This window comes from Suricata suricatta, chromosome 2, assembly GCF_006229205.1.
Source record: "Suricata suricatta isolate VVHF042 chromosome 2, meerkat_22Aug2017_6uvM2_HiC, whole genome shotgun sequence".
NCBI lineage: Eukaryota > Metazoa > Chordata > Mammalia > Carnivora > Herpestidae > Suricata > Suricata suricatta.
Genome location: NC_043701.1, coordinates 78,724,385 through 78,751,923, shown reverse-complemented (window position 1 = coordinate 78,751,923; position 27,539 = coordinate 78,724,385). Strand labels below are relative to the sequence as shown.

The 27,539-nt window shown below is 38.8% G+C and overlaps 1 protein-coding gene and 1 long non-coding RNA gene across 4 annotated transcripts in view; one reads left to right on the top strand and one right to left on the bottom strand.

The window, feature by feature from the left end:
• Window positions 1-27,539, top strand: part of CDK6 (cyclin dependent kinase 6) — a 243,150-nt gene that overhangs the window by 205,752 nt on the left and 9,859 nt on the right. For all 3 annotated transcript variants that reach the window (XM_029929062.1, XM_029929053.1, XM_029929070.1), the window contains exons 6-7: window positions 22,011-22,061; window positions 27,140-27,275. In XM_029929062.1, coding sequence (XP_029784922.1) covers window positions 22,011-22,061; window positions 27,140-27,275 — 187 coding nt within the window. The remainder of the gene's footprint in view (window positions 1-22,010; window positions 22,062-27,139; window positions 27,276-27,539) is intronic.
• LOC115282877 lies at window positions 1,150-20,731 on the bottom strand. Its single transcript, XR_003904778.1, has 3 exons — window positions 20,563-20,731; window positions 17,668-17,798; window positions 1,150-1,825 (listed from the first exon to the last, which is right to left on the bottom strand). It is a non-coding gene; the product is annotated as an uncharacterized LOC115282877 (long non-coding RNA).

Here is a 27,539-nt window from a genome sequence, read left to right as displayed (position 1 = left end):
TAAATATTTATTGAATGAGTGAAATTTGCAAGGATTTTTTTTAATGTTTACTTATTTTTTAGAGAGAGAGAGAGATAATGTGAGCAGATAAAGGGCAGAGAGGGAGGGAGACACAGAGTCTGAAGCAGGCTCTATGCTCTGAGCTGTCAGCACAGAGCCCGACATGGGGCTTGAACTCACAAACCGTGAGATCATGACCTGAGCTGAAGTCAGATACTTAAGTGACTGAGCCACCCAGGTGCCCCTGCAGGGATTTTTAAAGCAAGACTGTAATACCTGTCCTTGGATCCCATGACTGTTTCCCCAGGACTAATTCCTGGAAGTGAAATCGTGTGGTAAGAAATATTCAAAAACCTAAGACCTTCAATGCATGGAACCAGTTTGTCCTCCAGAAAGATTTTTATGCTTTATTTTTCCACCAGTAGTGTCTTAAACACATGCCTTTTACTACATTTTTAAGGAGAAAGATTGGGAGTAATGTGTTTGAAACACCATCCAGAGTAGGATATAACAATTGTCAGTTAGAAAATAATAATCCTCAAAAAAAAAAAAAAACATGTATACTATAAGCAGTTGGGTTTACAACTCCAAAATGCATTTTATAATGGTTTTTGCTAATTATAGGTATTATTTTAAAGTTATAATGTTAAAATATAAAGCCAGAAACCAACACCCAAAAATAAAAAAAAGAAAGAAAGAAAATAATAATAATCAAATCCTCCTTTCTCTGTGTGTAGATAGATTGTCAGGACCAAAACATGGGGACTACTACCAATTTCCTCCCCAAAAGAGCTCTTTACTCATATAATGGAAATTCTGTTAATGCAGAAATCTCTAAGGTGGGATAGACTCTGACTTTAGCTGAGCTAACCATATACCGTATCATATACCATACCACCCTCTCTTGGTATCCCCTATCCTAGGCCTGGAGTCTGCTATGTCAAGGTAAACGTTGACGAGAAAGACCAGGTTCCTGACTGTGATAGGCTAGCATTGAGCGGCACCACCATTATCAACACAGAACCTCCAAGAGGACCTCCTTCACTTGCACTTTGATACTAGATACTTAACATCCTTGAACTCCAGCATCCAGTGCAGTTTCCCGGATCCTCGCACAGAGAGTCGTGACACTGAGGCTTTTCTTTCCAGGAAGCAACCTTTATTCGTACCCAAAGAACTGAGCGACCCACATCACATGGCGTAGTTTTTTTAATACATTTTCTATTTCTTTGTCTCCCATGTATGGTAACACACATAAACATGCAGTTTAATTAAGCTGTCTTCGTTTACAAGGTCATGGAGGAGGTAGGCACTTAGGCGCATATCTAGGTGACCTTGAAGTCTTCTCTCCCTTTTTTTCTCTCTCATTAGGGAGGGGTCCCTACTATAGGACACTGCAAGGTGCAGGATACAGAGGCACTCCGTGGGCAGCCAAGCATTTTGTCCTCTTAGGCCATGGCAACCCTTACCAGCTGACTTCAGCCTCCCACTGGTCATAGCATGAGGCTATTAAATCCTGATCCATACATTAGATCAGTAAGAGAACCAAGTAGAGGATATCCAGAGAGGTGCTTTTGGATTCAAAAGATGAGAAATCAGTAGAACTACACCATGATTTGGATTTGCTTCTATTTTCCCTTTTGGCTTCACTGGCTCTCATGTTCTTAAGTGATGACAGTTGGGCTGATTGAGAGCCGTTAGTCAAATCCAGTAATAGTATTAATCTGTGGTTGGAAATGACTGTTAAAGTAAGTGCCAGCCTATTCAGTTGTGGTTTTTCTTCCAGCTTCCAGTTGTGCCAGGCTTCCAGCAGAAGGAATAGAGTCTGTGGTAAAGGAAACCGTTGATAAACGAAAGAAACCAGAAACTGTCACTACCCATAACAAAGAAACAACAACCAAAAAGTTAGAGAACAGGTGGGGGAGACAAAGGAAATTATACAAAGCAGCTTAAGCCTGCAGAGTGTGATGGGATCTTTAGGCATGAGGCTAGCGTGGTGGTGCTCAGGCACTGACTCCAATTTTCCAGTGAGAACAGGAAGGCTTTAAGTACCAAGCTCAAGCTCTTTGGTAATACTGCTGAGCATGAAAGCTTCTCTGGAGAGAAGAGAATGACTAGAGCTTAACTGAAGCTATTTTTATCAGCTTCCTAACATGCACCTCAGTCCACCAGTACACAAAGGAAGCTGGAGGTCTGGTCACCAAATTGTGTCAAAAGAATTTACCCTATAATCCTCTTTACTGAATTTTCCATAACAAATATTCAGTAAAGTTGCTACCACTCGTCAATTATCAAATGCATGTTGTAACTGAGAAGTGTTTAGCAATCAAGGTTTCTGTTTGCTGTTTTACTTTTAAGAACTTTAGACTGGCAGCTCTCCATGTTTTTTCACCAAAGCTCCAGATTTTTTTTAATACTTTAAAAAGATTTTTTAAAAAACCTGTAAGTAAATCTGTATTTGGTGAACTGGAAAATTAAATGGATCTAAAAAGCAACAGAAGACATAGTTCCAGAGTAATATTGAAGAGAGTCTGAACACAGTACACCCAGAACATTTCACTACCTCCCAATGAGAAAATAACTATGTTATCAGCCATTCTACCCTATTTCAGTGTTTCTGAGATGTTCATTTTTTTCATATTTGGTTATTTTTAGAACCAGGATGTTACTTACGACTGGTAGCATCTTACATTTGATGAGATATGGTGGTTGTGCTTGAAAAGCAGAAGTTAGTAATTTCTTTATATTTTCTTTATATGTTTTTTATATATCTGGTTAACTCTGGGCATCAAAAGACATTTTTCAAGCATTAGTAGGAAAAATATATTTGATTTGTGGACATTATTGTTATAACTTAGTATGTTAAGTGATGGGACATTCAAGGAGTAGACTAAAGAAACAGGCTCAGAGTTCATGCTGTTCTCTTGGGTCACAGCTGGTCGGTAGCACGGCAAGACTGGAGTCCAAGCCTGCCCTGGAAGGTCCGTACAGGGTGTGTTGTCCCGCTGTCTGTTAGAGCCCACGCCTTGCAAAGCCAAGACTCTGTGAGGCAAACCCCACATTTTCTCCGAAGCGTCCTTCTATCTGGGCATCGGCAGAATGCCCAAACAAGTGGGGAGAGGTACCAGGAGAGTTCAGCCTGAAATGAGTGCATCAGTGAAACCTGAGACAGTAGGACGTTGTTCTGTGACAGCGCTTGGGGTTAGTGTGGCCATGGAACTCGGCCACTCCAAGCTGAGCCTGAACACTCCTCCCTGGGATTGGGGACGTCCTCTTCTCGGGTGCCAGGTTTATCTTTTAAAATAAATTATGATTTTGGGGCGCCTGGGTGGCTCAGTCAGTTAAGTGTCCGGCTTCAGCTCAGGTCATGATCTCGCGGTTCGTGGGTTCGAGCCCTGCGTCAGGCTCTGTGCTGACAGCTAGCTCAGAGCCTGGAGCCTGCTTCAGATTCTGTGTCTCCCTCTCTCTCTGACCCTTCCCTGCTCGCACTGTCTCTCTCTGTCTCTCAAAAGCAAATAAAAAACATTTAAAAAATAATAATAAATTATGTTTTTAAAAAGCAGTACTCATGGTTAATAAAATAATAACATCAAGGATGTTTTGGTAAACTAATGTCAAAGAGCAGTTTGGTTACCACATAAAAAAATTTAAATGTCTTTAAGACTTCCTAGCATGCAAAACCAAAGTAAGCAAAGGTATGTTTTGGTTACATGCTAAAGCAACACAACATGAAAGTGTTTTTTTTTTTAATGTTTATTTATTTATAAGGGGGCGGGGCAGAGAGATGGGGAGAGAGAAAATCCCAAGCAGGCTCCGCACTGTCAGCACCAGAGCATGACGTGGGGCTCAAACCTACAAACTAAGATCATGACCTGAGTCGAAATCAAGAGTAGGACACTTAACCAACTAAGCCACACAGGCACCCCCTGAAAGTACTTTTTGTAAGCACGTTTCATTTCTACGACCGGCATAAAACGTCTGCTCATAATACTCTTCTCTTATAAAGTCAAATACATGGCAGATAGACTCCTACCTCCCTCATAAGCAGTGTGAACAGATTGTAAATAGAATCCTCTGCCTTCAATCTCCTCATTCTTATAAATTCATTTGTTTTCATAAATAAAACAAAGACTTTGTGCTGAGGCCAAAGACTGACCTTAGCATTTGTTTGGTAACATACGGCTTTTAATGTGCTGTCATAGATTGCATTTAAGATATGATAAGATAGTATCAATAAGCAATCAGGATTAGCACTATTGATTCCAGCTCCTACAGTTACCGCATACATGACTGTGTCTGTTTAAATTACGGAACTCCTGAGCCCCAACTTCCTCAGCTATAAAATAAAGCTAGTCAGGACTGTTTCAGAGTTGCTTGTAAGGATTAGCAAAGTATGTCTTACTTATAGTTCTTACCCCATTTCATTAAGCAAAATTTGTATGACTGTGTTAGAACTGAGAAGTAGAAATTTACAGAAGTGTTACCAATGATAAATAAATATAAGAATTAAAATATTCAGGGGAACCTGGGTGGCTCAGTCCGACTTCGGCTCAGGTCATGATCTCACAGTTCATGGGTTTAAGCCCCCCACATCAGGCTCTGTGCTGACAGCTCGGAGGCTGGAGCCTGCTTCGGATTCTGTGTCTCCCTGTCTCTCTCTCTCTGCCCCTCCTTCACTGGTGCTCCATCTCTCTCTCTCAAAAATAAATAAACATTAAAAAAAAGAATTAAAATATTCAAACTCACTACTAATGGGGGAAATATACATTCTAACAATAATTTGTCAATATGTTCAGAGAGAGGGAGTGTATTTCACTTACTACTGTATTGAAGTGGGAGAGGGATGATCTAACTAAAGAGCTTTACTGCCATGGTTACTGAACAAGAAAATACATTTCCCCCCATATTTGTCATTTTCCTGACTGCATCATCTTTAAATTTTCTGAGCCAGTGATCTTTATGAATAGCCCAGCAGAATATCACAAGTAAATTAAATTCAGAGATTTTTGTTGAGAGATGGGACCAAAAGAACAGCATTGAATTTTCTTTGCACATTGAGACACAATGAGAAAAAGAACCCATGGTAGGGGTAGGGATGGGGGCGGTCACACAATATTAAGCAAAAAGGAATAACTTTGGAATGAACGTTCATTACATTTACTATTTGCTAGAGGGCGTTACTTCCACTGAGAAACTAATTTTACTTCTCAGTGGCTCTAACTGCTTCATCCACATAGTTTATTATTTCGGTAGCAAGTCTGTGGTATAGAGTAGGGCAGAAACTGTAATAACTGTTCTTTAACAGATGAACAGAGGTTAAGTGGCCTGCCTGCCTGCACTCTGATTTGTTTTGTTAATCAGTTACAGAGCCAGTATTAGGAGCTGGGTCTTCTGTCTCCTGGCTTATTCTCCTTTCCATTACACATGGCTAAGTGCTTCTATCTTGTTCTAAAGAAGTCTCTACAGGGGACATAACCCTGCCTATTCTAAAAATAGCATTGTTACCTGATAGGCTGGTCTGCAAGGGTGACCATTTTCAAGTGTTTTAGGGAGCTAGGATATATTAGGGTTTTTTTCCCCAAGAGGAAGTAGCAATGAATCCTGCACCAAAAATAACGCCTTAACTGTTAATTCTGCTTAGTAGGTGGTTTCCCAAGGATGATCCAATGCAATGAGTCATCAATCTGAGTGCTTATTAGCACATCATTTCTCTTTTTTTGTACTAACCCCGGGTGCTTTGGGTTACATGTTTTTTAACCTTTACAGCCTTTCTGGGAGGTTTACAGTCTTCATACTATGCATATGAACTCTTCCCCCCCAACATGCCCCTCTTTTCCTTCTTCTTCCACTCTTCAAATCTTCGATAACCCATGACTTGAGAACAGTCAAGATTATGACCTCAGACAACAGAGTGACAGTTTCTTCAGAGTTGGTAGTAGCTCCATTTCATTCCCAGTAAAAATGAAAAATGTAGACTAATGTGAACAAATGTGTGGGACCTATATCCAGAAAACTATAAACTTGATTGAGATCTAAAATACCTACATAGATGTAGAGAACAGTTAAATGTTAGGAAGACGCTATAGCTTCCTGAATGAGAAGATTGAATATTGAAAAGATAGAAGATTTTTCCAAATTAAATTAAATCATAGGTTTTTGCAACTTCAATCAGAATCCCAGGGAGATTTTCTACAATGCATCTGAAGTGTTAAACTGGTAAAAATAGCCAAGAATTAAAACTAAAAATTTTAAAAATGAAAACTTTTCACCATGAAACACTAAAATGCATTATATGGCTACAATAATGAAAACAATTTAGTACCAGCAGAAGAAATGATAGGCATTTATGAAACTGAATAGAGAGCCTAGAAAAAGACCCCAGAGACCCCAGAAAAAGACCCCAGTTTAGGAAATGATGTGACTTATCAAAATCACAATTCTGGAGGACAGACTGGCTTGTTCAACAAGTAAGATAGGGTAACTGGTCAACTTGTTGGGATGGGTAGGTAAGGACTGGTGATCTAATTAGAGTCTCTATTCCTTACCATGGAACAAATAACAGATAGTTCAAAGAGTTTAAGTATTAGAAATGAAACCATTAAATAATAAAGAAGCTATAGGAAATACTTATGACCTTAGAATGGAGTAGACTTTCAAAACATGAAAAAGTCAAAGAAAGGGGCACTCCGGTGGCTCAGCTGGTTAAGTGTTTGCGAGTGACCCTGCATCAGACTCTGGGCTGAGAAGTGCAGAGCTTGCTTGGGATTTTCTCTCTGCCCTCTGTCTGTCCTACTTGCTCTCTCTCAAAAATAAATAAATAAATCTTTTTTGTTTTTAAGTCACAAAAATATTTAACTGTATAAAAATTGGAAACTTTAGTTCATCAAGAAATTAAAATACCTCAGAGTCAAAAAGCATATGGTAATCTTGGAGAAAATGTTTGCGATGAATACGACAAAGGCATAATATACTTAATAAAGAGCCCTTAAACCAATAGTATACCTCAGAGTAGCTATACCATTTTCCTATCACAGTATGTCCATGTCACAATGCTAATAAATAGGTTTTATAAACAGAGCACAGTTCAGATGACTCAAGAGAATAAGAGAAATTTAGATCTTATTTTTCATTCACATATTCTTTGTTCAAAGGCAGTTTAAGGAAACTACACATTATGCTATAAATACTTGAGGACAGTTTGTCCACATTGACACTTCCATTTCCTAAAATGAAACCCTCACTGGCCCACAGGGAGAAAAAAGGCTGGCTTTGTTAACCAGCTTTATTTCAACAAGCACATCCATATGGTAAGAACTTCCTCTGATGAGTCATCCACAGTTGTCAGACATCAACTTTCCTTTGTTTGACCAGTGCAGAAATAAGGTCTGTGGAAGCACAACGCAAGAGTCTGAATCATTTAATTGTGTGGTTTTTTTCATATCTGAATTTGCATCTGTCACAAACCCAGTGTGTCCACCCTGAAAAATTACATTCTTCAAATGTTACTGAAAAAATCCCATTCAAATGGGTCTGTTCTGTCTAGATAGTGTGTGAAATTTCTAAGGAATGTTGTGGGCTTTGCTTCCTGTGCTAAATTGTTGAGTTATCACACATTATTGGATTCTACCCAAAATATACTGGATAGGAATATTAGATTCATACAGGATACCAGTTGTCTCTACAATTCAGAAAGGAAAAAATAAGATGACTACTACTCTTTGTCATAAGATATAAACTATCTAAAAGGGTAGGTAGAAAGGTGTATGCAAATAATTTTTTTTTTAAATACGTCCTTGATTCTTCTCTTCATAGAGGCTTGAGTTGTATTCAGTCACAGCTTTGTAATGACTGCTAATCACTTTCTTGTCTCTTTGTTCTTGTTCAAACCAAGGACTACAGAGCTGGGATTCAGATTCTGCTGTGGGGTATGGTACTGTCCTTAGTTTGTTTGAAAGGGAAGGCATCTTTAGAGATACCATCTTATCCATTTGTATATAAAAAGAGAAAAAGAAATGAAGTGATGCTGTGTGATTTTTTTTCTTCCATATACTTTTCACTATTTTCCAAATTTCCTACATTGCATATACATTTATAATCAGCAAAATAATTTGTTATTTTGTTTTAAGTAGGCATGCCCAGCATGAAACCCAATACAGGGCTTGAACTCACAACACTGAGATCCAGACATGAACTTGAGATCAAGAGTCAGATGCTTAACCGACTGAGCCACGCAGGCACCCCCAAGTTTGTTATATTTTAAAGTACCCACCCATCATTAAAAATATAAATGCAGTAAGGGCACCTGGGTGGCTCAGTCAGTTAGGCATCCAACTTTGGCTCAGGTCCTGATCTCATGGTTTCTGAGTTCGATTCCTGCATTGGGTTCTGTTTCTCCCTCTCTCTCCCTCTCCCACTTGGGCTCTGTCTCTCTCTCAAAAATAAATAAACATTACTATATATATATGCAATAAATAAGCCTTTTTTTTAAATGCTTATTTATTTATTTTGAGAGAGACAGAGACAGTGCAAGGGGGGGAGGGGGAAAGAGAGAGGGAGAATCTCAAGCAGGCTCCACATTGTCAGTACAGAGCCCGACTCAACGCTCAAATTCATAAAGCTGTGTGAACATGATCTAAGCTGAAATCAAGAGACAAACACTCACCCAACTGAGCCACCCAGGTGCCCCTAAATAAGCCTTTTAAAAAAATTAAGGTGGTTCTTGGGTCAATAAAATTTTATCCTGAGAAAATAAATGCTAACTTTTGTGGACTAATCACTGCACTAATTTCTCAGTATTAGTGTCATATGTAGACATCACTGACATCCATATTTGTATGTTAAACAGACTTTTTTTTTTTGTAAGGAAAAAATGAGAAAATCAGTCTTCCGCTGTTTGGAGTATTTTTAACCAGATTGAATCCAATTGGAGTGTATTTTTGGATCATTTGTAATGCTCTCTGAGTGATCCTTTTGGTTCTCTTTTGAGTAAAGCTGCTTTTTTTTTTTTTTTTTTAATTTTAAATAAGCCACTTGAACCAACAGACACTTCTGTTTGAGAAAACTTCTAGTGATTATTTTCCCCCAAAATCAACATTAAAACCTTCATCCCAGGATTATGTCGTTTCGCTGACAGATTGTTGATGTCAACATTACAGTGTTTACAGGAGAAAGCATGTGTAAGTGAGCATAAAGGAGGTCAGAATTACACACTAAAAGACCCACAATAGAGCTTGTAAGACTCTCTTTGGCAAAAATATTATGTCAAAGACAAACTCTGATGGATTCCTAGAATAAATTTAAGAAGTGGCTTCAAAAGATACATTTTTGCTACCTTAATATATGTGATATTTCCTTTTGGAGTACGTCATTTTTAGATGGGCTAACTTTTACATTTGCTAACTTGTATTCCTTGCATATTGTTTTGATGTCAGTTTATCAGAGAGAGAAAACTTGATTCACCTAGGTCACTTGATTCCCATGGCTAGTTTATTTTCCATACGTTTTGCTGATTAATCTCAGCCCTCTGTCCTGCTACACCTAGTTAGCACTTCAGAATTATTCTCAGCCAGATTCACAGCCTATTGCTACCAGTCAATGAGGTTGGACAAGATGAATACTTCTTGTCATCTTAGATAATTAACTCCACCCTGGTCTCTATTGGTGGTCACCTCTTAGATCCTACACTTCCCTCAGACTGGTCACCAAGTAGACAAAGTCATCGGCAGTGCTCTTTCCTTAGGCACTTGACCCTTGGACAAATTGTCCCTTGTACAACACAGGGGTTAAGGGCACCAAACCCCTCCCCTGCTCAGTTGAAAATGAATATATAACTTTTGACTCCCCTCAAACTCAACTACTAATAGCCTACTGTTGATTGGAAGCCTTACTGAGAACCTAAACACGTATTTTTTATGTTAGATGTATTCTATGCTGTATCCTTCCAAGAAAGCTAGAGAAAAGAAAATGTGACTAAGAAAATCCTAAGAGAAAATACATTTACAGTACTGTAAAAACAAACAAACAAACAAACAAACAAAAAACCCTCAAACAAGTGAGCCTGTGCAGTTCAAACCTGTGTTGCTTAAGGGTCAACTATATATAACTTTGTGAGGTCATTTGCTAGAAGAGAGTAATAACATCTTGAATTATGGGAGGAGGAGGGAGCTTATCAATAATATGGTCCCTTATCACATAGTAGCAGTCAGTTGTTAGGAAGAAAGAGAATGAAACCTGTCTGAACCACCTTCATTCTTACTGAGAAATGCTTATCTGATTCTTCAAAACAGCCCTCAGAAATAACAATGAAAAAAAATTTTATAGCTTTCTCTCTTTTTTTAAATTTCCTTTTCTACAACCTCTTGCTCTGGGTTTACTGGTTAGGGTAACCAACCACCCCATTTGCCTTGGACAGAGAAACTTCCTGGGATACAAAATTTTCAGTGCTAACTGACACTAGGGCCATTGTGGATAAACTGGGCTGGTTGGTTACCCTGTTCCTGGGGTGCTCTACCCATACGGCCAAGTATTGAGGAGCATGAGTGCTAAGGCTCTCATTCATGAACCAGCTAGCTCCCTATTACAGGTTTTCTTTCTCTCCTAAGAAGGCACAGTATAAAGAAAGGCTAGGACTGTAGACAAATGATTTTATCATGGGTCTAATGAGTTTCAAGTTTGGTTGAAGAAAGTCTCTAGTTCAGAGTTCTGCAGAGTGAAAGTAATTGATAAGCCCCGAGCCCAATTAATAATAAAAAACCCGACTAATTTGGCACCAATTCAGCCAGGTGTCCTGGTAATCTCTGATCATTTTTCTGTGTTTCCACACACCACCATCCCCTTGCCTCAAATGATCTTCCAACATGTTATCATTAAAGTTTCTCAGTTCCAAACCCAACATAAAATACAGTGAGTATTACAGCCGCAATTTCCATACAGGTGAAAGAGCTCTTCTCTGGGTTTATATGACAGACAGAAGGCCACTTCCCCCAGGGTGCTGAACCTGAGATGTCTGGCTGCTGATGAAGCTTTATTGCCCATGAGAAGTGAGGGGCTTCCAATAGGGGTCACAGGTCACACAGACTACCTCCAGTTTCCTGGTAATTGGTAATACTGATATACATACTTCACCTTTCAAGTTATATCTTCTTAGGTTTGACTCATCTCTTTTTCCTATACTAAAACTTTCTTCCAAATGCAAAGTTATGCAGTAGTTGGTCAGACATCAGGGCAAGAGTGAGGAGGAAAATGTAATAATGCAACTAGGAACCCAGCCTGTAGAAAGTGGACCATTTCTTCCCTGCCTTAAAAACTCCGCTAAGCAGTCTGATGGCAGAGCATCCAGAGATAAGGGAGGCACTGGGAGAGTAATGAACATGTAATTTGGCAAGAACTTATATTTGGAAAGTATGTAAAATGAGTACTTGGATTCCAAACATGGAATGAGACAAATCATGTTTCTTGCTCCTATTGGAAAAGAACATGCCCAGCTTTCTAATTTTAAAGGTCTAGAGAGTATTGTATTTAGTAAATGAGGAAGGAAGTGTTATGGACTGAACATTTGTGTCTGTCTACCTCTACCACGAAACTCAGATGTTGAAGCCCTAACCTCCAATTATGATGTTATTTGGACACATTGGGATTATTCAGGGTTAGATGAGGGTCCCACATAATGGCATTAGTGCCATTGGAAGAGAGACCCAAGGGAGCTTGCTCTCTCTCCACCATGTGAGTACACAGCAAGCAAATGGTCATCTACAAGCTGGAGAGAGAGAGTCCTCACCAGACACCTTTGTCTAGGACTTGCAGCCTCCAGAACTATGGGAAATACACTATTTCTGTTCTCTAAGTCACCCAGCTTGTGGTATTTTGTCAAGGCCCAAGTTGACTGAGACAAGAAAAGATAGCACTGGAAGAACAGAAAGGCAATTCTTTAATTAAATAAGTATTTAAGAGCAATAATTATTTCTGGCAAACAACAGATACTTAATACTTATTGAAGTGCTTAGAAATTATTTTTTTTTAATTCATGACCACTTAGGCTTCTTGAGTCATATATAAAATTGACTAAGTCAGTAAGTGTATTAATTTGTAAGTTTCGTAATGTTTCAGACATCTCAAGTGGTTTGGTGAGGTCTGGTTTAATTTTAATTCTCAATTTTGAATTGAAAAATGGTGGGGTTTTCCTCTCTGCCTCTCATGCACGCTCTCTCTTTCTGTCTCTTTCTCTCTCTCTCAAGGACGTTACTCATACATAGTCCAGTAAAATATGAGCCCTCTGTGGAGAAATACATTATTCACATCTGGTAACAAGGAAAAATTAATTCAGCTATTTATTTTTGAGGAAATGACCAGATTCTGAATCCCCTACTACGGACAGCTAGGGCAGCACACTAAGTTGTGTTCATCTGGTCTTTCCTGGGAGGGGCGCCTCCCTTTCCTGATAGAGGGTTTTTCCTATCTGTCTCTGGCTTGGTGATAGGACTTCATCTCAGATTCTTCTTTTTGCCCTGTCCTTGCCGTATATTACTTGGGGTTTTAATTTTTTTTTTTTCTCCCTTGCTCTTTCCCACCAGCCCCCCTTCCTTTCTGGGCTGGTTTCCTTCCAGAATGTCTTTCTCCTCCACACCCTCTTTAATCCTTCACTCTGTTTGTCCTTTGCTACACTTCTCATCCCTTCTCTTTGTCTTCCAAAGAGCCCATCCCTGACCTGCTTGCCTGGGTGAAGAAGAGCACCTGAGGGCAAAGTTCCTACCCAGCATGCCTCTTGCTGCTTCTTGGGTGGTTTTGGTGAAATCTGAGATGTAGGAGACCAATGGTCAGCCAGCCCCCATTTTTAATACCCATTATTTGCAGGATGATACCATCTGGTAACGCAGACTAGTTAAAGCATAAACAGAACAATATAAATCAAATCTGTTTTGGCTCTAAATGCATATGCATCTATTTATATCAGTGCAAATACACATGCCCACACTTGGAATTTCCCAGAGATGAAGCAAGGGCATGAATTTTGAGATGAGAAGAACTGAAGTTGATGGGAAGAAGGGAGAGAATGCCTTCTCAGTGCAGGGAACAGTAACCATTCCTGTGTGTTAAATGAATGCCAGTCACGGACAGAGTGGGCAGTAAATTATGTGTCCTGGGTAGAGAAGCAAGTAAGGGTTGGCCCTGTCCACAGAGAGCTTCTTCCCCTTTGGCTGGAGAGACCAACAAGCAACCAAGTAATAGAAATGGGTTAGCAGAAGACATGGGAATGCAGAGGTGAGGTGGGCAGATTGCATACATGCAGTACTGTATTGCAAGTAACAGCGTTAGGGGTTTTTCTTCTGATTTTAAAGTTATTAGGGCAAAATGCTGAATAAAGAAGAGAAAAATGCAGGGGTGCCTGGGTGGCTCAGTCGGTTAAACCTCCGGCTTCGGCTCAGGTCAGATCTCACGGTCGTGGGTTCGAGCCCCGCATCGGGCTCTGTGCTGACAGCTAGCTCAGAGCCTGGAGCCTGCTTCCAGTTCTGTGTCTCCTTCTCTCTCTGCCCCTCCCCCTCTCATGCTCTGTCTCTCTCAGTATCAAAAATAAATAAAACAAAAAAAAAATTAAAAAAAAAGAAAAATGCAGAAAACAAACAAATCACCCATAATCTTGCCATTTGGAGGAAAGCAGAAGATAGTTTTGTAAAAATACCCTTTTTTGGACAAAGACTGTTTGGCTTATTATTTAGTTCTAATCTGGTAAATCAAATGTTTGGGGAAATCCAGATCTTATATCCAGTAGGTTATTCAGAACTGCCAGAGCACATGTCTCCAAATGGGTCCTTGACTGAATATATGGTAAAATAAATGTTTATCACTGTATTCTAACACCACGTACTTAAGCCTTTTTTATTTTTTATTTTTTTAATGTTTATTTATTTTTGAGAGAGGAAGAGAGTCAAAGCACGAGTGGGGAAAGGGCAAGAGAGAGGGAGACCCAGAATCCGATGCAGGCTCCAGGCTTTACGCTGACAGCAGAGAGCCTGACGTGGGGGTCGAACTCACCAACTGTGAGCTCGTGCCCTGAGCCAAAGTTGGATACTTAACCAACTGAGCCACCTAGGTGCCCCGACTTAAGCTTTTTTTATAAATTTAGGCTTTAATCAGTTTGTTTGGGGTTTTTTGTTTGTTTGTTTGGTTGGTTTTTTTTTTTTTACTGTCCTTCTGAATCTGTAATGTTTGCTTGGAAATGTAGTTTCTTAACTATTTTTTTTAAACCACTTTAGTAACATAAAATTCACCTACTGTACAATTCACCAAATATAAATTGTACAGTTCAACGGTTTTTAGTTTAGCATATCCACAGAGTTGGGCAACCATCACCACAGCCAATTTTAGAACATTTTTATCAATCCAAAAAGAAACTCTATACCCATTACCAGGCTTTCCTCATTTTCCCCAAAGCCCCCCAAACTTAAACAGCCATTAATCTATTTTCTGACTCTCTAAGATTTGCCTCTTCTATATAAATGGAATCCTACAATAAATACATGGTCTTTTGTGACTGGCTACTTTTACTTAGCATAATGATTGCAAGGGTCATTCATGTTGTAATAGTGCTTCATTCCGTTGTCTGACTGAACAACATTGTGTGGCTCTTGGACACTCTGCTGTCCCATTGTCGGTTGGTGAACTTTTGGGTTGTTTTCCACTTTGGGCCATTATGAATACTGCTGCTGCTGTGTGCATTCATGTACGAGTGTTTGTGCACATATGTTGCCAGTATTTTTGGGTATATACCTAGGTTTGCTAAACTATCATTTGCAAGTTTTTCATTCTCAGACTTCAAGCATTGTTTTATGCATTATTTTATGTTGTAAAGGAAAGAATATACTTAAAACTAATTATCTTCCAGTCTTCTCTCCCCACCCCACCCTCTCCCCGTCTTTCTCATTAAGCTTGGTTTTTACTAATAGTGGAAACTTAAAACCACACTTCTTCTCCCAAGTCTTATTGAGTCCTTTTTTTACCAACTTTGGATCACATTCCCTTAAATGTCTTAGTGCCCTTTCCCATTTGCTTGTCCACCTGGTTTAGGTCCTTGACATCTCTTTCGTGCAGTGACCTCCCCACTGGCCTCCTTAGCTTTGTCTTGGTCCCCTCTGAGTGACTCAGTAAATCTCTGCCATATTAATCTTTATAAAACACAGCTTCTGTTTCCTGTTTATTGGAGTCAGACAGATCAACTTAGCCACTTACTGAATAGAGTTTTCATGGAGAAGTTTCTTTAGTTCTCATCAGTGAAAGGCAGTTAATCAGACCACCTCCCAACATTCTAGTAAAGATTAAATGATTGCCTTGAACTTTTGTCTCCCACCAGTAAAATGAGATCAACATCTTTATTTCATGATCCTGCATTTGTATCTCTTGTCTCCCGTAGAGGCAAGGATCATTATGATGGGATGTAATACATGTATAGATTTATTTTGTAAATATTATAAATTTATATTGTAATATATTAATATCAAAATGTGTATATAATTCAAGTATATGTGTAGCATATATTAAGACCATATATTACATAATATTTATATTTAATATATTTTTAGGGGGAAGGGTTCTCTCCCAGCACCTAATGCAGCCCTATGTGCTTAGTGGGAGATCACTCAAGTAGCATTTACAAAGTAAAGCAATTAATTGGTTTCCTACTTAATGTGGTTATTTGCATAGGTGGTAATTGTAAGGTGATAAGTTAACATTTCTAACTGAACAGATAAAAAGCACTATCTAAAACTGAAGATGGGAGCAAGTATAAAATAGTAGGAAATGTTTTTCAAAAAGTCATTTTATGGACCTGGAAAATTGCTATTAGTCAAGAAAGATAGCAGTTAAAGCGTAGCTGTAGGTCAAAGGCAGGTTACAGAGGTGTTCTATGGAGTGATCCATGACTTCCTCATCTTTTAGTACAATGAATGTATTATAACCAAACATAAACCTTTCATCTTCCTTTATGCATGAATCATTTCCTTTCTATAATAGCAGACATATCAGCATACACGTCTCATCTGCTAGAAAACATACCCTACTTCTGAATGTTTTCCACTGTTTACTGAGCTTATGAATAATATTTATATGTCATTTTTAGTTGTTTGTTTAAAAAGGCATGTAATCTGAAACGTGGTACCCTTTGTAATTTGACCCAAGGAAATTCACTTCATGGTTAAAAGACTCGGTGGGTGAGTGGGTTGCCAAAACTACATGCAGAGGAAGAAATGATATTTCCAATTCAAAATTAATCAAACTTTATCTGAAAAATTAACATTCTTTTTTTCCTTTCTTGATGATAAAGATGTAAAAGATCTAAGAGGTTTAGAGAATAATGACCCCAGCAGAAGACCTACTAGGCTTTAATATGATTTGGGCATCCACCAGGTGGTGACAAATGTCCCCTTCCTTTCTTGTTCACTATGTGAAATACTTTGTCATCTGTGTATAATAGTGGCCAAGGAGCAGGAGAGCTATGTACCATGCGTAAGTGTGAGAAAGTATGTGTGTGTTTAGTTGCCATTTATTGTAGGTATGCTATAAACTGGATATTTTGCAGAGAAAGCAAGTAAGATTCAAAGAGGCTAAGTGACTTTCCTAGGGTCATTCAGAGAGAAATGGCTGAGTAGGGATTCACACTCAGGATTGTCCATCGTCAAAGTCTGTGCCCTTTCCCCAGTCCTGAAAAATCAACATGTCAGGGAAGGCGGACTGAAGGTGGTGTGCATTAAGACTAAAACTCAAAAATTCAAAAGAGCTTTGGGAAAAATCCTTGCTAAAGAAAACCCCAAGAACCATTCTTGTTTTGAAATGACAGAGCCTACGGTCATATGAGAAGAAAATTGACTTTGCTGTGGTTTGAAATGAAAGCAATCTGCCATTATATTTGGCATAATCTCCTTTTAGTTAGAAAAAATGCTTATATGTATAAATTTTTTAAAAATTTTTCAGAAAAAGTTTATCTTATCAGCATTAACTTTTATCAAGTGTAACAGTGAAGGAAGGTATTTAAAGAAAATACTTGGAATTAACCTAAAATTCTTTCATCAAAACATAGCGATGTTCAGTTTCAGATATCCCCCTACCCCCAAATATTATTTATCTTGTCAAATAAATTGACCTCAAACGTAGAATGGCAAGGCCTTCCGGTAGAGTCATCTGTAGTTTAAGTGGGAATTTGAAATATAAAAGAGGTTGAGGGCCATGAGAGTCAGAAGGAGGTTTATGCAAAATAATGTGAATAGTCCCTGCAAGTGAGTGTGGAGAAAATCTTCTGAGGAAAAGGTAACATAATAGGCCAAGTGAAGGGGAAAGAAATGTATAAAATTAGAAATGGATTCATGAAATGTAGATGCAACAAATGTCTTTAATAAAAGATAATGTTTGTGAGCCACTACCCAAACCCTTGCTTAAACTACTGAGAACTCATCTAAAGCAACTAATCAATTAATAGTTTTTGATATAGTAAAGTGCATAAAAGTTACTGACCTTAAGTAATGTCCTGTATAATAAAGGGATTTTTAAATATATTAATCCAGTAAAACAGTTGCACAGTTTTTAGTGGGGAATATTCTTGGTAGGTATAACCTTTCCATTTTACTAGTTCACCCCCCAAAAAACATGCATATAAAGAAGGGTTTTAAAAAATATAACACCAACCTTCAGATTTACTGCTTTCAGTAGAATCTCTCTTCTGTTAATTTTGCTTTGAAGTAACTGGTGTAAAAGCATGTCACCTGGGAAGCTTATGGAATAGCTTACTGGATCCTCTTCCCCTCTCCCTACAGTGACTTAAAAAAAAAACACACATTACTTTTTAATTTTTAAGAGCCTCTGTATCATGATATGTAATAGAATATTCTCTTTCCATCTTCAGTCTTCAAGAAGGGCCTATATAAATATACCCTGGGATTTCCAGAAGAGCTAGACTTTTAAGAACTAGGTAGAAACAGAGTTCAAAGTTATTTTGGCCTCCTCACGTTGTCTCTGTCTGGTTATCTCTAGTTCAGTACCAGTCTTTCAGTCTTTCTGTGTCTTATTCTCCCCCATTAAATTGGTCCTTCAACCCTTACTTACTTCCAGCTCAGACCTATGTCATGGTAATAAAGAACTAGCCAAGTTTGACTCATGTATGTGTGTTTTAGCTGAATCATTCCTACAGTTATAAAAATTATTCAAGGCCGTAGAATTAAACTCTCCCTCACCACTAAACCAAAGAATGTAGTCAAAGATTATGTCCATAATGGTCCACCTAATGACATAAATTATATGAATTGAAGGATATTTAACTCAGCTTATCTGATGAAGGAAGAAATATTCAGAGTAACCTCAGTGAAAATACAATCCTTCATACCTGATGCACACAGGTCAGAGACCTGATACAGCCAAGACTTTTTTGACCATGGAGCCTTAAAATCAGATTGTATCATATAATGTCCTTGGGATGGTCTTATTCTTACATTTCCATATTTCGCCATAGCATCCCCAAGAATTCCTCATGGTGGAAGGTTTCATCTTTCCTCTAAACCCACCTTAACTCTCCACACTCCTGATGAACTTAGCATCCTCTGTCATAAAACTAGCTTATACAAACTTGAAACTTTTTAGCTAAAAACTGAATGAATGGCTCTAAGAGTTTGATCACATTTGTGACCAACCTTTTGGTCAATTAAGAGTACCAGTACCAAGTAGGCCTGTTACCCCACTTCATGTGACTCATTTCCATGATCTTTGACTTTGTTTTTACATGCAGAGACCGACCTATCTTATAGGAGATAATTGCATGCAGTCAGGATTTAGTGGTTCTTCCTGTGTGGCAAAAGTCATTTTGGGCTGTACACTGAATTGTTGCTTCCAAGTTTCTGGTACTCCCCATAGAAGGTCACAGAAGAATGGTTATGATTCAGACCTTCTGCTTGTTGCTCTCATTAAAGGATGCCAAACTAATGAGCCAGTTCTAACTGTGCTGTAAAGCACATTTCATTTTATGGGCCAAGTCCAGCCAATAGAGATAAAACTTGAGGCTCTCACAGTATGGTTGACTATATGACTTGAAAGCCCTCTGCTAAAACATGTAGCATATGTAAGATAAAGTATAGCAAGCATTTGCTTAACTGCACAGGGGAGCTAGCAAAAAATGTTAAAATATTGCCACGGGAGAAAAAAGGAAGTCAAAAACCAAACTAATAAGGGCATAAGCCACTGCTACCCCTGAGTATCAGGCTTGGGTCCAGTACCCAGCTCAGGAAAGAGATGCTCTTCTCCTTTTGCCTGGGAACAACATCCATTTAAGTTAGTCTGCTCTGTTTTTCAGTAGCCATGGCCAGTTGATTTTAAACTGCCATGATCCTCAGTTTCACGCTTTCTTTTTGGATACCAGTCTTCTTCTTGAAGGGTGAGGGGTGTGGCATGTTTACAAAGCTACTTAACCAGATCATCAGATTAAACACATGCTCTCTGTTCCCTTTGGCCCTACTCACCTGGCATGCCCAATCGCTTGAGCCATGTGAGATACCTGCTAAACAAAGAGGGCTCGTTGGTGTTGTCCAAACCTCATAATGCTAGTTATACTTAGTTTTGTAATTTCATGCTTTCGTATTAAGGAAACAGTTGAGTGTGAAAAGAAGGAGCAGTGTTGTTTCTGTGTAACCCAAGTTCTATGCTTTGGAAAGGAAAAAAACAAGGTTCCAATTAAGATGTGAGCAAAACAGCTATAAAAGACTGTGCTGGGGTAAGAATATAAAAATCTAGAAGTGCCAAACACTGTATATTAACTGTACTGGAATTAAAATTAAAAACTTAATTTAAAAAATCTCTAAGGGCCATCAGATAGGAAGTTTATGCAAAGAATAGAGAACCTTATTCAATGTGGTAAATTGCTTTGTTCCTTGTTAAAGCAGGGCAAAAATTTAAAGACACTTGGACACTCGCAAAGCAGTATGGGTACAGAATCCCACAGACACCTGCTTGTGAGACACCAGGTTCTCTATAAAGAGAGAAAAGCATGCATTCTCCGTGCTATTTCACCCCGCAGCCTCAGCTATAAGGATTGTCTGTGAGTGTAGAGAACATTAGTAAACAAAATAAATGTATTACAATACAATAATGAAGCAGATAGGCTTTGGGGCAAGGCAGATTTGTTTTGAATTTTAAGTCTGCCTTTTGTTATTTGTCCTTAGGTAAGTCATGAAACATCTCCAATCCTATTACCTCAACAGACAATAGGAGTAATAATAATAATAATAATAATAATACCTTGCTCCTGAAATTTTTGTGAGAATTAAATGAGACAATGTTTGGGGAGCAGTGCATAGCACTATGTCAGATTCAACATTAGTGTTCTAGAAATAACAGCTGTTAAGATTCCATTGTTTGGCTTTTCTAAAACCTGCTCTTTGAAGACCTGTCTGGTTGGCTTTCAAAAGCCATCTCCATGTTTCTGTCTGAATGTGGCTGCATTAGTGATTTGCAAGCTGCCTATCTTAGTTTGCTGTGGCTGCCATAACAAAATACCAAAGACTGCATGACTTAAACAACATAAATTTATTTTCTCACCATTCTGGAGGCCAGAAGTCCAAGATCAAGGTGTCAGCATATTTGGTTTCTTCCGAGGCCTCTCTCCTTGGCTTGCCTTCCTGCTGGGTCCTCACATAATCATTCCTCTGTGTGCACGCACGCCCCTGCTGTCTCTGTGTGTCCGAATTTCCTCTTTTTATAAGGGCACTAGTCAGATTGGATTAGGGCTCACCCTAATGGCCTTATTTTAACTTAATCACCTCCTTAAAGACCCTATCTCCAAATACAGTCAGTCCTCCGACTGGGGGTTGGGCTTCAGCGTGAATTTTGGAGGGGACACAATTTGGCCCATAACATTGCCATAAATAAAGTATTTTCCACTGCATTTTCAAATAACCCTTTTAAAGAATAACAACCTGAAAAAAATAAAAGGAATAAGAACCCAAGTAAAAAGTATGGTTGAGGGCTTGCAAGATATCTTCTAGCCACTGACCTTGCAAGATTCTCTATAAATGACGTATATAACAAGTGTGCTTATTATGCCTAGAAAATATTTAAAAGGTTTAAAGCTTTATAAAAATAATGTACAGTATTTATATTTATAATTTGTATATAACATTTTTAAAATATGGCCTCTGGTAATAGGCTACAAATAGTTTTTAAAGCCCATTGTTGAAAAATATCTGTCAGGCACTGAGCAGGGGATTGCGAAGCATTTATGTGTGGACCATAGGAATATACTCGATGAAATGTTTATTAACTGAGCACCTGTTCAGGCAAAGCACTGGGCCAAAGATTAGGGGCAAACCAGAGAAGTACTTGCCCTTGAGGGCTATTGATCTACTTGGGAAAATGCCAGAAATGTCACCAAGTGAGCTCATTTAATTGCCAATTAAATGCTCCATGTAGACACTGAGGGCTGTGTTCACAATCACCTCGGAAGCCAAGAGTTGGCTTCCATGAGGTTGTGAGAAAGGAAAGTGAAAATCAGAAAAATAGGTCCAGAGGTGTCTCACCACAGCTTTGGAACAAATGGAAAGAGAGAGAGCCCTGAGGAAGTACTATACAGCAGAGAGGGGAGGAAAGGGTGCTCAGAAAGAATCTGACCAAGAGCAGCTTCAAAGAGGCCCACCTCCTCAGTTCGGACTAGGACAGTGATGTGTTCCACCCTATCATGAAGTTAAGTAGGATTTTGAAACTGAGGACTCTATATGCTGATTGCACTATATTTGGAATGAGTACAAATAGGATACCCATGATTAGAAAACATGGGAGTCAGGTACCAGCAGATGCTTATGAGATATCCTTAACCTGAGGTGAAATGCAAGAAAAGCCTTCATTTACCAAAGCAAAAAGGTCTCACTTCTTTACTTCACCCTCACCCTTAAAGAATATTTTGCTTCCCGTTAAGCCATGGTAATGACCAGTATGATTGAAATGTAACTTGAGAAAAATCCGTTGTTTAATGTGTATCTTTATTCTTCCAGGCCTCTTTTTCGTGGAAGTTCAGATGTTGATCAACTTGGAAAAATCTTGGAGTAAGTAGTAACTCTAATTTTAAATCAGCATCTCTAGCATTAAAACCTTTACAGTGCCTTTTATATAAAATGTTTATCTCTTGTATTTCCTACCCCCAAGCTGCTGCCTCAGACAGTGTTACTATTTGTGTGGTGAGTGGGGACATGGCAGACATGCTGTTTTACGCAGAGCCCATCATGACGTATGGCCTATCTGGGCTCGGCTCCGGAAGCTTGTATGTTGCTCGTGTGGATCTTTTCGCTAATCCTCCTTCTTCTCTTGGCTGAGCTCCAGTTCTTTAGTTCAGAGGTGTTGTCTGTTGGGGGCTGTTTCAGACGCATCCACTATCAGAGGTAGGGCCCTTGGTAGCCTAGTAACCCATTCTTGCCCACCGGGCTTCCTGTCCCCATTGAGTATCCTTTTGTTATTCAGACTGGTTTTGCATGGTTTTGTTTTCCTGGGCAAAAGATGTGATGCTATGCAACCCACTTTTCTTTGGAGCACCAAATAGCAAATGAGAATCCTAGATTCTAACCCGATGTCTGTTGCTACATAACTATGTAATCTTGAGAAAGTCCTTTAAAATGCCCCATAAAGTGCTTACACAGTGCCTGCTTCCTAATGAATGCTTAAAAAATGGTAGCTATTATTATAATTCATCACTAATTGTTTAACCTTTTTGTTCCTTAACTTCTTCACCTCAGTAATGAAACTTTGGACGTAAGTTCTAAGATCCTTCCTTGTGCTTAACATTCTTTGGTTCTAATTGTCTGTTACTTGGCTTGTTGATGATTTGCACAGTTCCATTCATGTCTACATGTTTGTGCATGTGGGGTATGTATGCTTTCATGTTCCTAGGATATTAAGAAGGAGCTTTTCCTCTCACAAAGCATGAACTATGGCATCCTTTTGGGATATGTGCTTTTGCCAAGCCCCAGTCAGAATTGGGGGGAAAGGGGGCTCCCAGGGGCTCAGTCGGTTAAGCATCTGACTCTTGATTTCAGCTCAGGTTATGATCTCACTGAGTTCAAGCCCTGCATTGGGCTCTGTGCTAACAGTGTGGAGCCTGCTTGGGATTCTCTTTCTCTCTCTCTCAAAAGTAAATAAATAAGTTTAAAAAAAAAGAATTGTGAGGAGAAAGAAAAAAGTGGGAATTCTAGAACCAAAAATAACCCTGATCATTGTCTATAACATTTTACAGGAATCCCAGTGATTTTTATGATATTTTCAGTCCATCTGTAAAACTGATAAAATATAATTCTTTTCTTCAGGGATACGTTTCAACACTATCTACTCAAGCATGACTGCTTAAAACATTTGGAATAAAACTGGAACTTGAGTTTCTTCTTTTATTGACTAGAAAGCTTCTTTAGGCTTCCATTAGTGCTGTTGTCACTGCTGAATCAGAACCCAGTGGCTTTAAGGCCTGCAAAATATTTGCTGATTTTATTGCCTGGGGGCTTCCCAGGTCCAGGAAAGCTGCCAAGACTACCGCTCCTCCTCTTCCTCCCCCGCCCCACCCCCCACCTCCTACCACTACTACAGCACAGATGATGACTGTTACCATCACTCCATAAGGTGGACAGATTCAGGACAAAACTCCTGTTTCCTCTGCTTCTGATGTCAACTTTTTTGGTCATACAGTGATGAACCCTCCATCTATTCTTGCCCATCACTGTTGAATATATTTTATGTGCAGTGTGTTGTGAGCTTGAAACAGGAACTGTGAAAGTCAGACCTACCAATGTCTCTCTTAAAAGGAAAAATGGCTTTGGCCAAAGCCAGCTTGCCAGACGTTGAAACCTGTCTGCACCTTTCCCTTACTGACACCACCTGGGCGTTCTGTCCAGCCCTGGGGTCTGCAAACTTGTTAGCACGGTTAGCGCCCCTTAGTATCTGAAGCCACTGAGACAGACCTGAAAGAACCTTTGACAACCATGTTTGACTTGCTTCCAAGGGAAAGCCAGTTCCACTTTTGGCAAAGGCCTGAGACCTTAGGTTGCCAGCAAAAAAGAAGCCATAAAGTTCTGTATATGTTGTGTCTTCAGATTTTACTTCTTGGTTTCTGGCATTGTTTTACTGAAATTGTGTTCTGTTTACTCTGCATTTGTTACTTCAGCATAAAGAAAAGAAACAATGCTGCACCCTAGTGTCATTTCTAAAGTACTTGAAAAATTATTTCTGTTCCCACTGCCATTTATAGGTTTTGTGCTCTGTCAGTCTTTCCAATATAAATGTCAACTTTTAAGGCTTATATTCAGCTGTCCAAATACTGAAACTTGATGCAAGCACTTGTTAATGAACCTATCAGAGTTTCACAACGCTCATATATGGGCCATAAAAGTTCATACTGGATATTAAACTGAAAAAAAGTTTTCTTTGAGGCAAGCCACATTCACGTTCTCTTAAGGGGGGAAATGTTTCTGCAGTTAGAGAGATTTATACTTTCAAAGAGCAGCAAGTACTTTGAAAGTGAAACTGAATGCTTTTAGCTCGTGACATTTTAGAGCATTTTTAGGAGCAGAGTCATAGTTAAATGGAAACAAAATATTGGATTTGGAATAAGGTGAATTGGGTTCACTTGAGCTCTGTGGCTGAACTCGCTGTGTGTGACTTTGACAGTTGATTTCACTCCTATCCTTAAAAAGGAAGTAATAACTGACCTACATATTTCAGGAGTCGTTATGAGATCAGAGGAGGTGATAGGTTTAAAAATACTTTTGTTAAGTTATTTATATAGGTAGCTATGTACATATACATATAATTATACACCACATATACACATACATACAGAGAGTGTTTCTTTAAGGGCTTTTGGCAAAAAAATAAAAATAAAAAGAAGGGCCTTTGGCATTCAGCTGCCCATATCACCAGATTTCTTTCAACATAAGTATATTCAAAGCTGCGAATAAAAAGATGTTAAATTATTACTAAGAATTGTTACAATTGATTTCTAGATGATTGGTGATGATATGCAAAAAATGATATACAAATGGCTAAAAAGCTGAAAATGAAAGAAAGAACATTTTTTAAAGTTTTTAATAAGTATTCTCTTTTTTTCTTCTTCTGCCTATTCCATTCTACCCAAACATACACATTTATGTCCTTAATAATCAGTAGTGCTATCTTCTTTTCTCTTTCCTCTTATTCTAGATCTTGCTATTAAGCAAATTTGCATGTTGCCCAAGTTGTCATTTCCATTCATTTGTTCTGTTGAATATATCCAAGAATCTGTTTTTATTTGCCTCAACAATATGGCTTTCCCAGCATGTCCAACAGATAGAGGCATACTGTGTCTTTCCCCAGACACCCAGTAACAGGTGCCATTATGGTATGGGTATTTGCTCTTCCCAAGTGAGGTCTGTGACCTGGGCTCTGTTGAAGTAAGGGAAGGAGGAACAAAGCTGTACAGACAGCCTGTGATTTTCACCACCGCATCTTCCTGAAACCTGGAAATTTGTTCAGGAGAACAGAGCTCAAGACCTTAGTCCCAGGCCAGCACCATTTCTAACTGTAGTTAAAATAATTTGGTCAGGGGGCACCTGGCTGGCTCAGTCAGTAGAGTGTGTGCCTCTTGATCTCAGAGTTGTAAGTTTGAACCCACATTGGGTGTAGAGATTACTTAAAAATAAGATCTTAAAAAAAAATAGTTTGGTCAATTTGAAAGCCATATATTCAGTCCACTAAATTAAACCTTTGAGTTCAGAGTTAATCACAGTCTTTAAGTGAGATGTAAGTTCCTGCATCCCTTGACTCCCCGTGTTCAAACCTACTTGCTATCTATACATAAACTTTAATATCTCTATAGTGTATAACTTATACATAAGGACACTAACATTAATATTTCTGAAAAACCTCAAGTCACACATCAATAGGACTCAAGCGTGGTATTTTTAGCATGGTAGCAATGCATTGCCCACATATTTTAGATTGATAGCATTATTTTCCTCATTGACGAGTATTGTTTACCAGGCATTGTGCTCTGCACTTTACATAAATTATCATTTCTTTCCTTTTATTTGTTTATTTTGAGAGCCAGAGAAAGAGCATGTGTGCTTGAGCAGGGCAGGGGTAGAGAGAGAGAATCCTAAGTAGGCCTCACACTTAGTGCAAAGCCTGACACAGGGCTCAATCTCACAATTGGGAGATCATGACCTGAGCTGAAATCAAGACTTGGACGCTAAACCAACTGAAACACCCAGGCACCCTTACATTAATATCGACATGAGTAAGAAGCTAAGTAATTGGTCCTTAGCTACCAATTACTGGTAGGTGCAGAATTTGAACCTAGGTATGCCTTTTCCAAAGCCTATGCTATTTTTTTTATTTATTTTTTGTATTTGAGTATAGTTGACACAGATGCCTGTGCTGTTTCTGTATCATTTGATCCTCTCTCCACATTTCTGATTCCAGAACAATTTTCAGGGGAAACATAAATGATACTGTCTTTATTTATTATTTACTCACTTTGGAATGCCACAAAGTGGTTTTGTAATATAAAATATATAAAAACTAAGTTAAATTAATTTGAAATTAAATTATAAAATAACATGATTAACATACTTTTTAGCCTCTTTTTGGTCTGATTCTAATGTATATAATTACTGTTTGTGGAATTATTCTTTGCCAAAAAAATGTAACCAAATTTATGTGTTAATAATCATGTTAGATGAGCATCATAAATCATGTCAATTTGAGAGTGTTTGATCAGAACACAAAAAGCATTCTTGCATGTAAAGGAAAATATTACATGCTCTTATGGGCCTCCTTTGGATATATAGGTTCTACTCTGTCAGTACGTCAGGACTTCCTGGTAATATAATATTTTCCATTTCTGCGTTATCACATATATTTGCTATCTGCTACCAGAATAATCTCTTATTTCTTCCCAGTGAATTTTACAATTCTCCCATGATACCATCCACTAATCACCATATTGCAATAGGATAGAAAGAGATGAGAGTCCCACCAGTAATATAAGTGAGGGCTCCTGGGCTCTGCGTCCCCCATACCTGCCTCTTAGACTTTACCATCAACTAGAATTTGGCAGGAAAACAGCTTCAGCAGAGCAGCTAATGCTTATGTGGTTCTTTTGCAGTGTAATTGGACTCCCAGGAGAAGAAGACTGGCCCAGAGATGTTGCCCTTCCCAGACAGGCTTTTCACTCAAAATCTCCTCAACCGATTGAGAAGTTTGTAACAGATATTGATGAGCAAGGCAAAGACCTACTCCTGGTAAGTTCATGAGGTGCTGAGTTGGTCTGCACTGGGCTGATGAGAAACTTGCCCTGTCCACTGGGTGGTCTGCTGGGTGGTGGGCACAGCATTAGCTGAGCATCATGTGCCACAACTACATAGGGCCGAGGCCACAACCTCTCTGCAGCTTTCATTTCCACACCTGCAGCACCTGGTGGCTTTTGATTCGGGAATGTCTACGTTTCCTATATAAAGAGTCTGATCTATACACTTTCAACCTGCCATCTTTAAATGTGCGTTTGA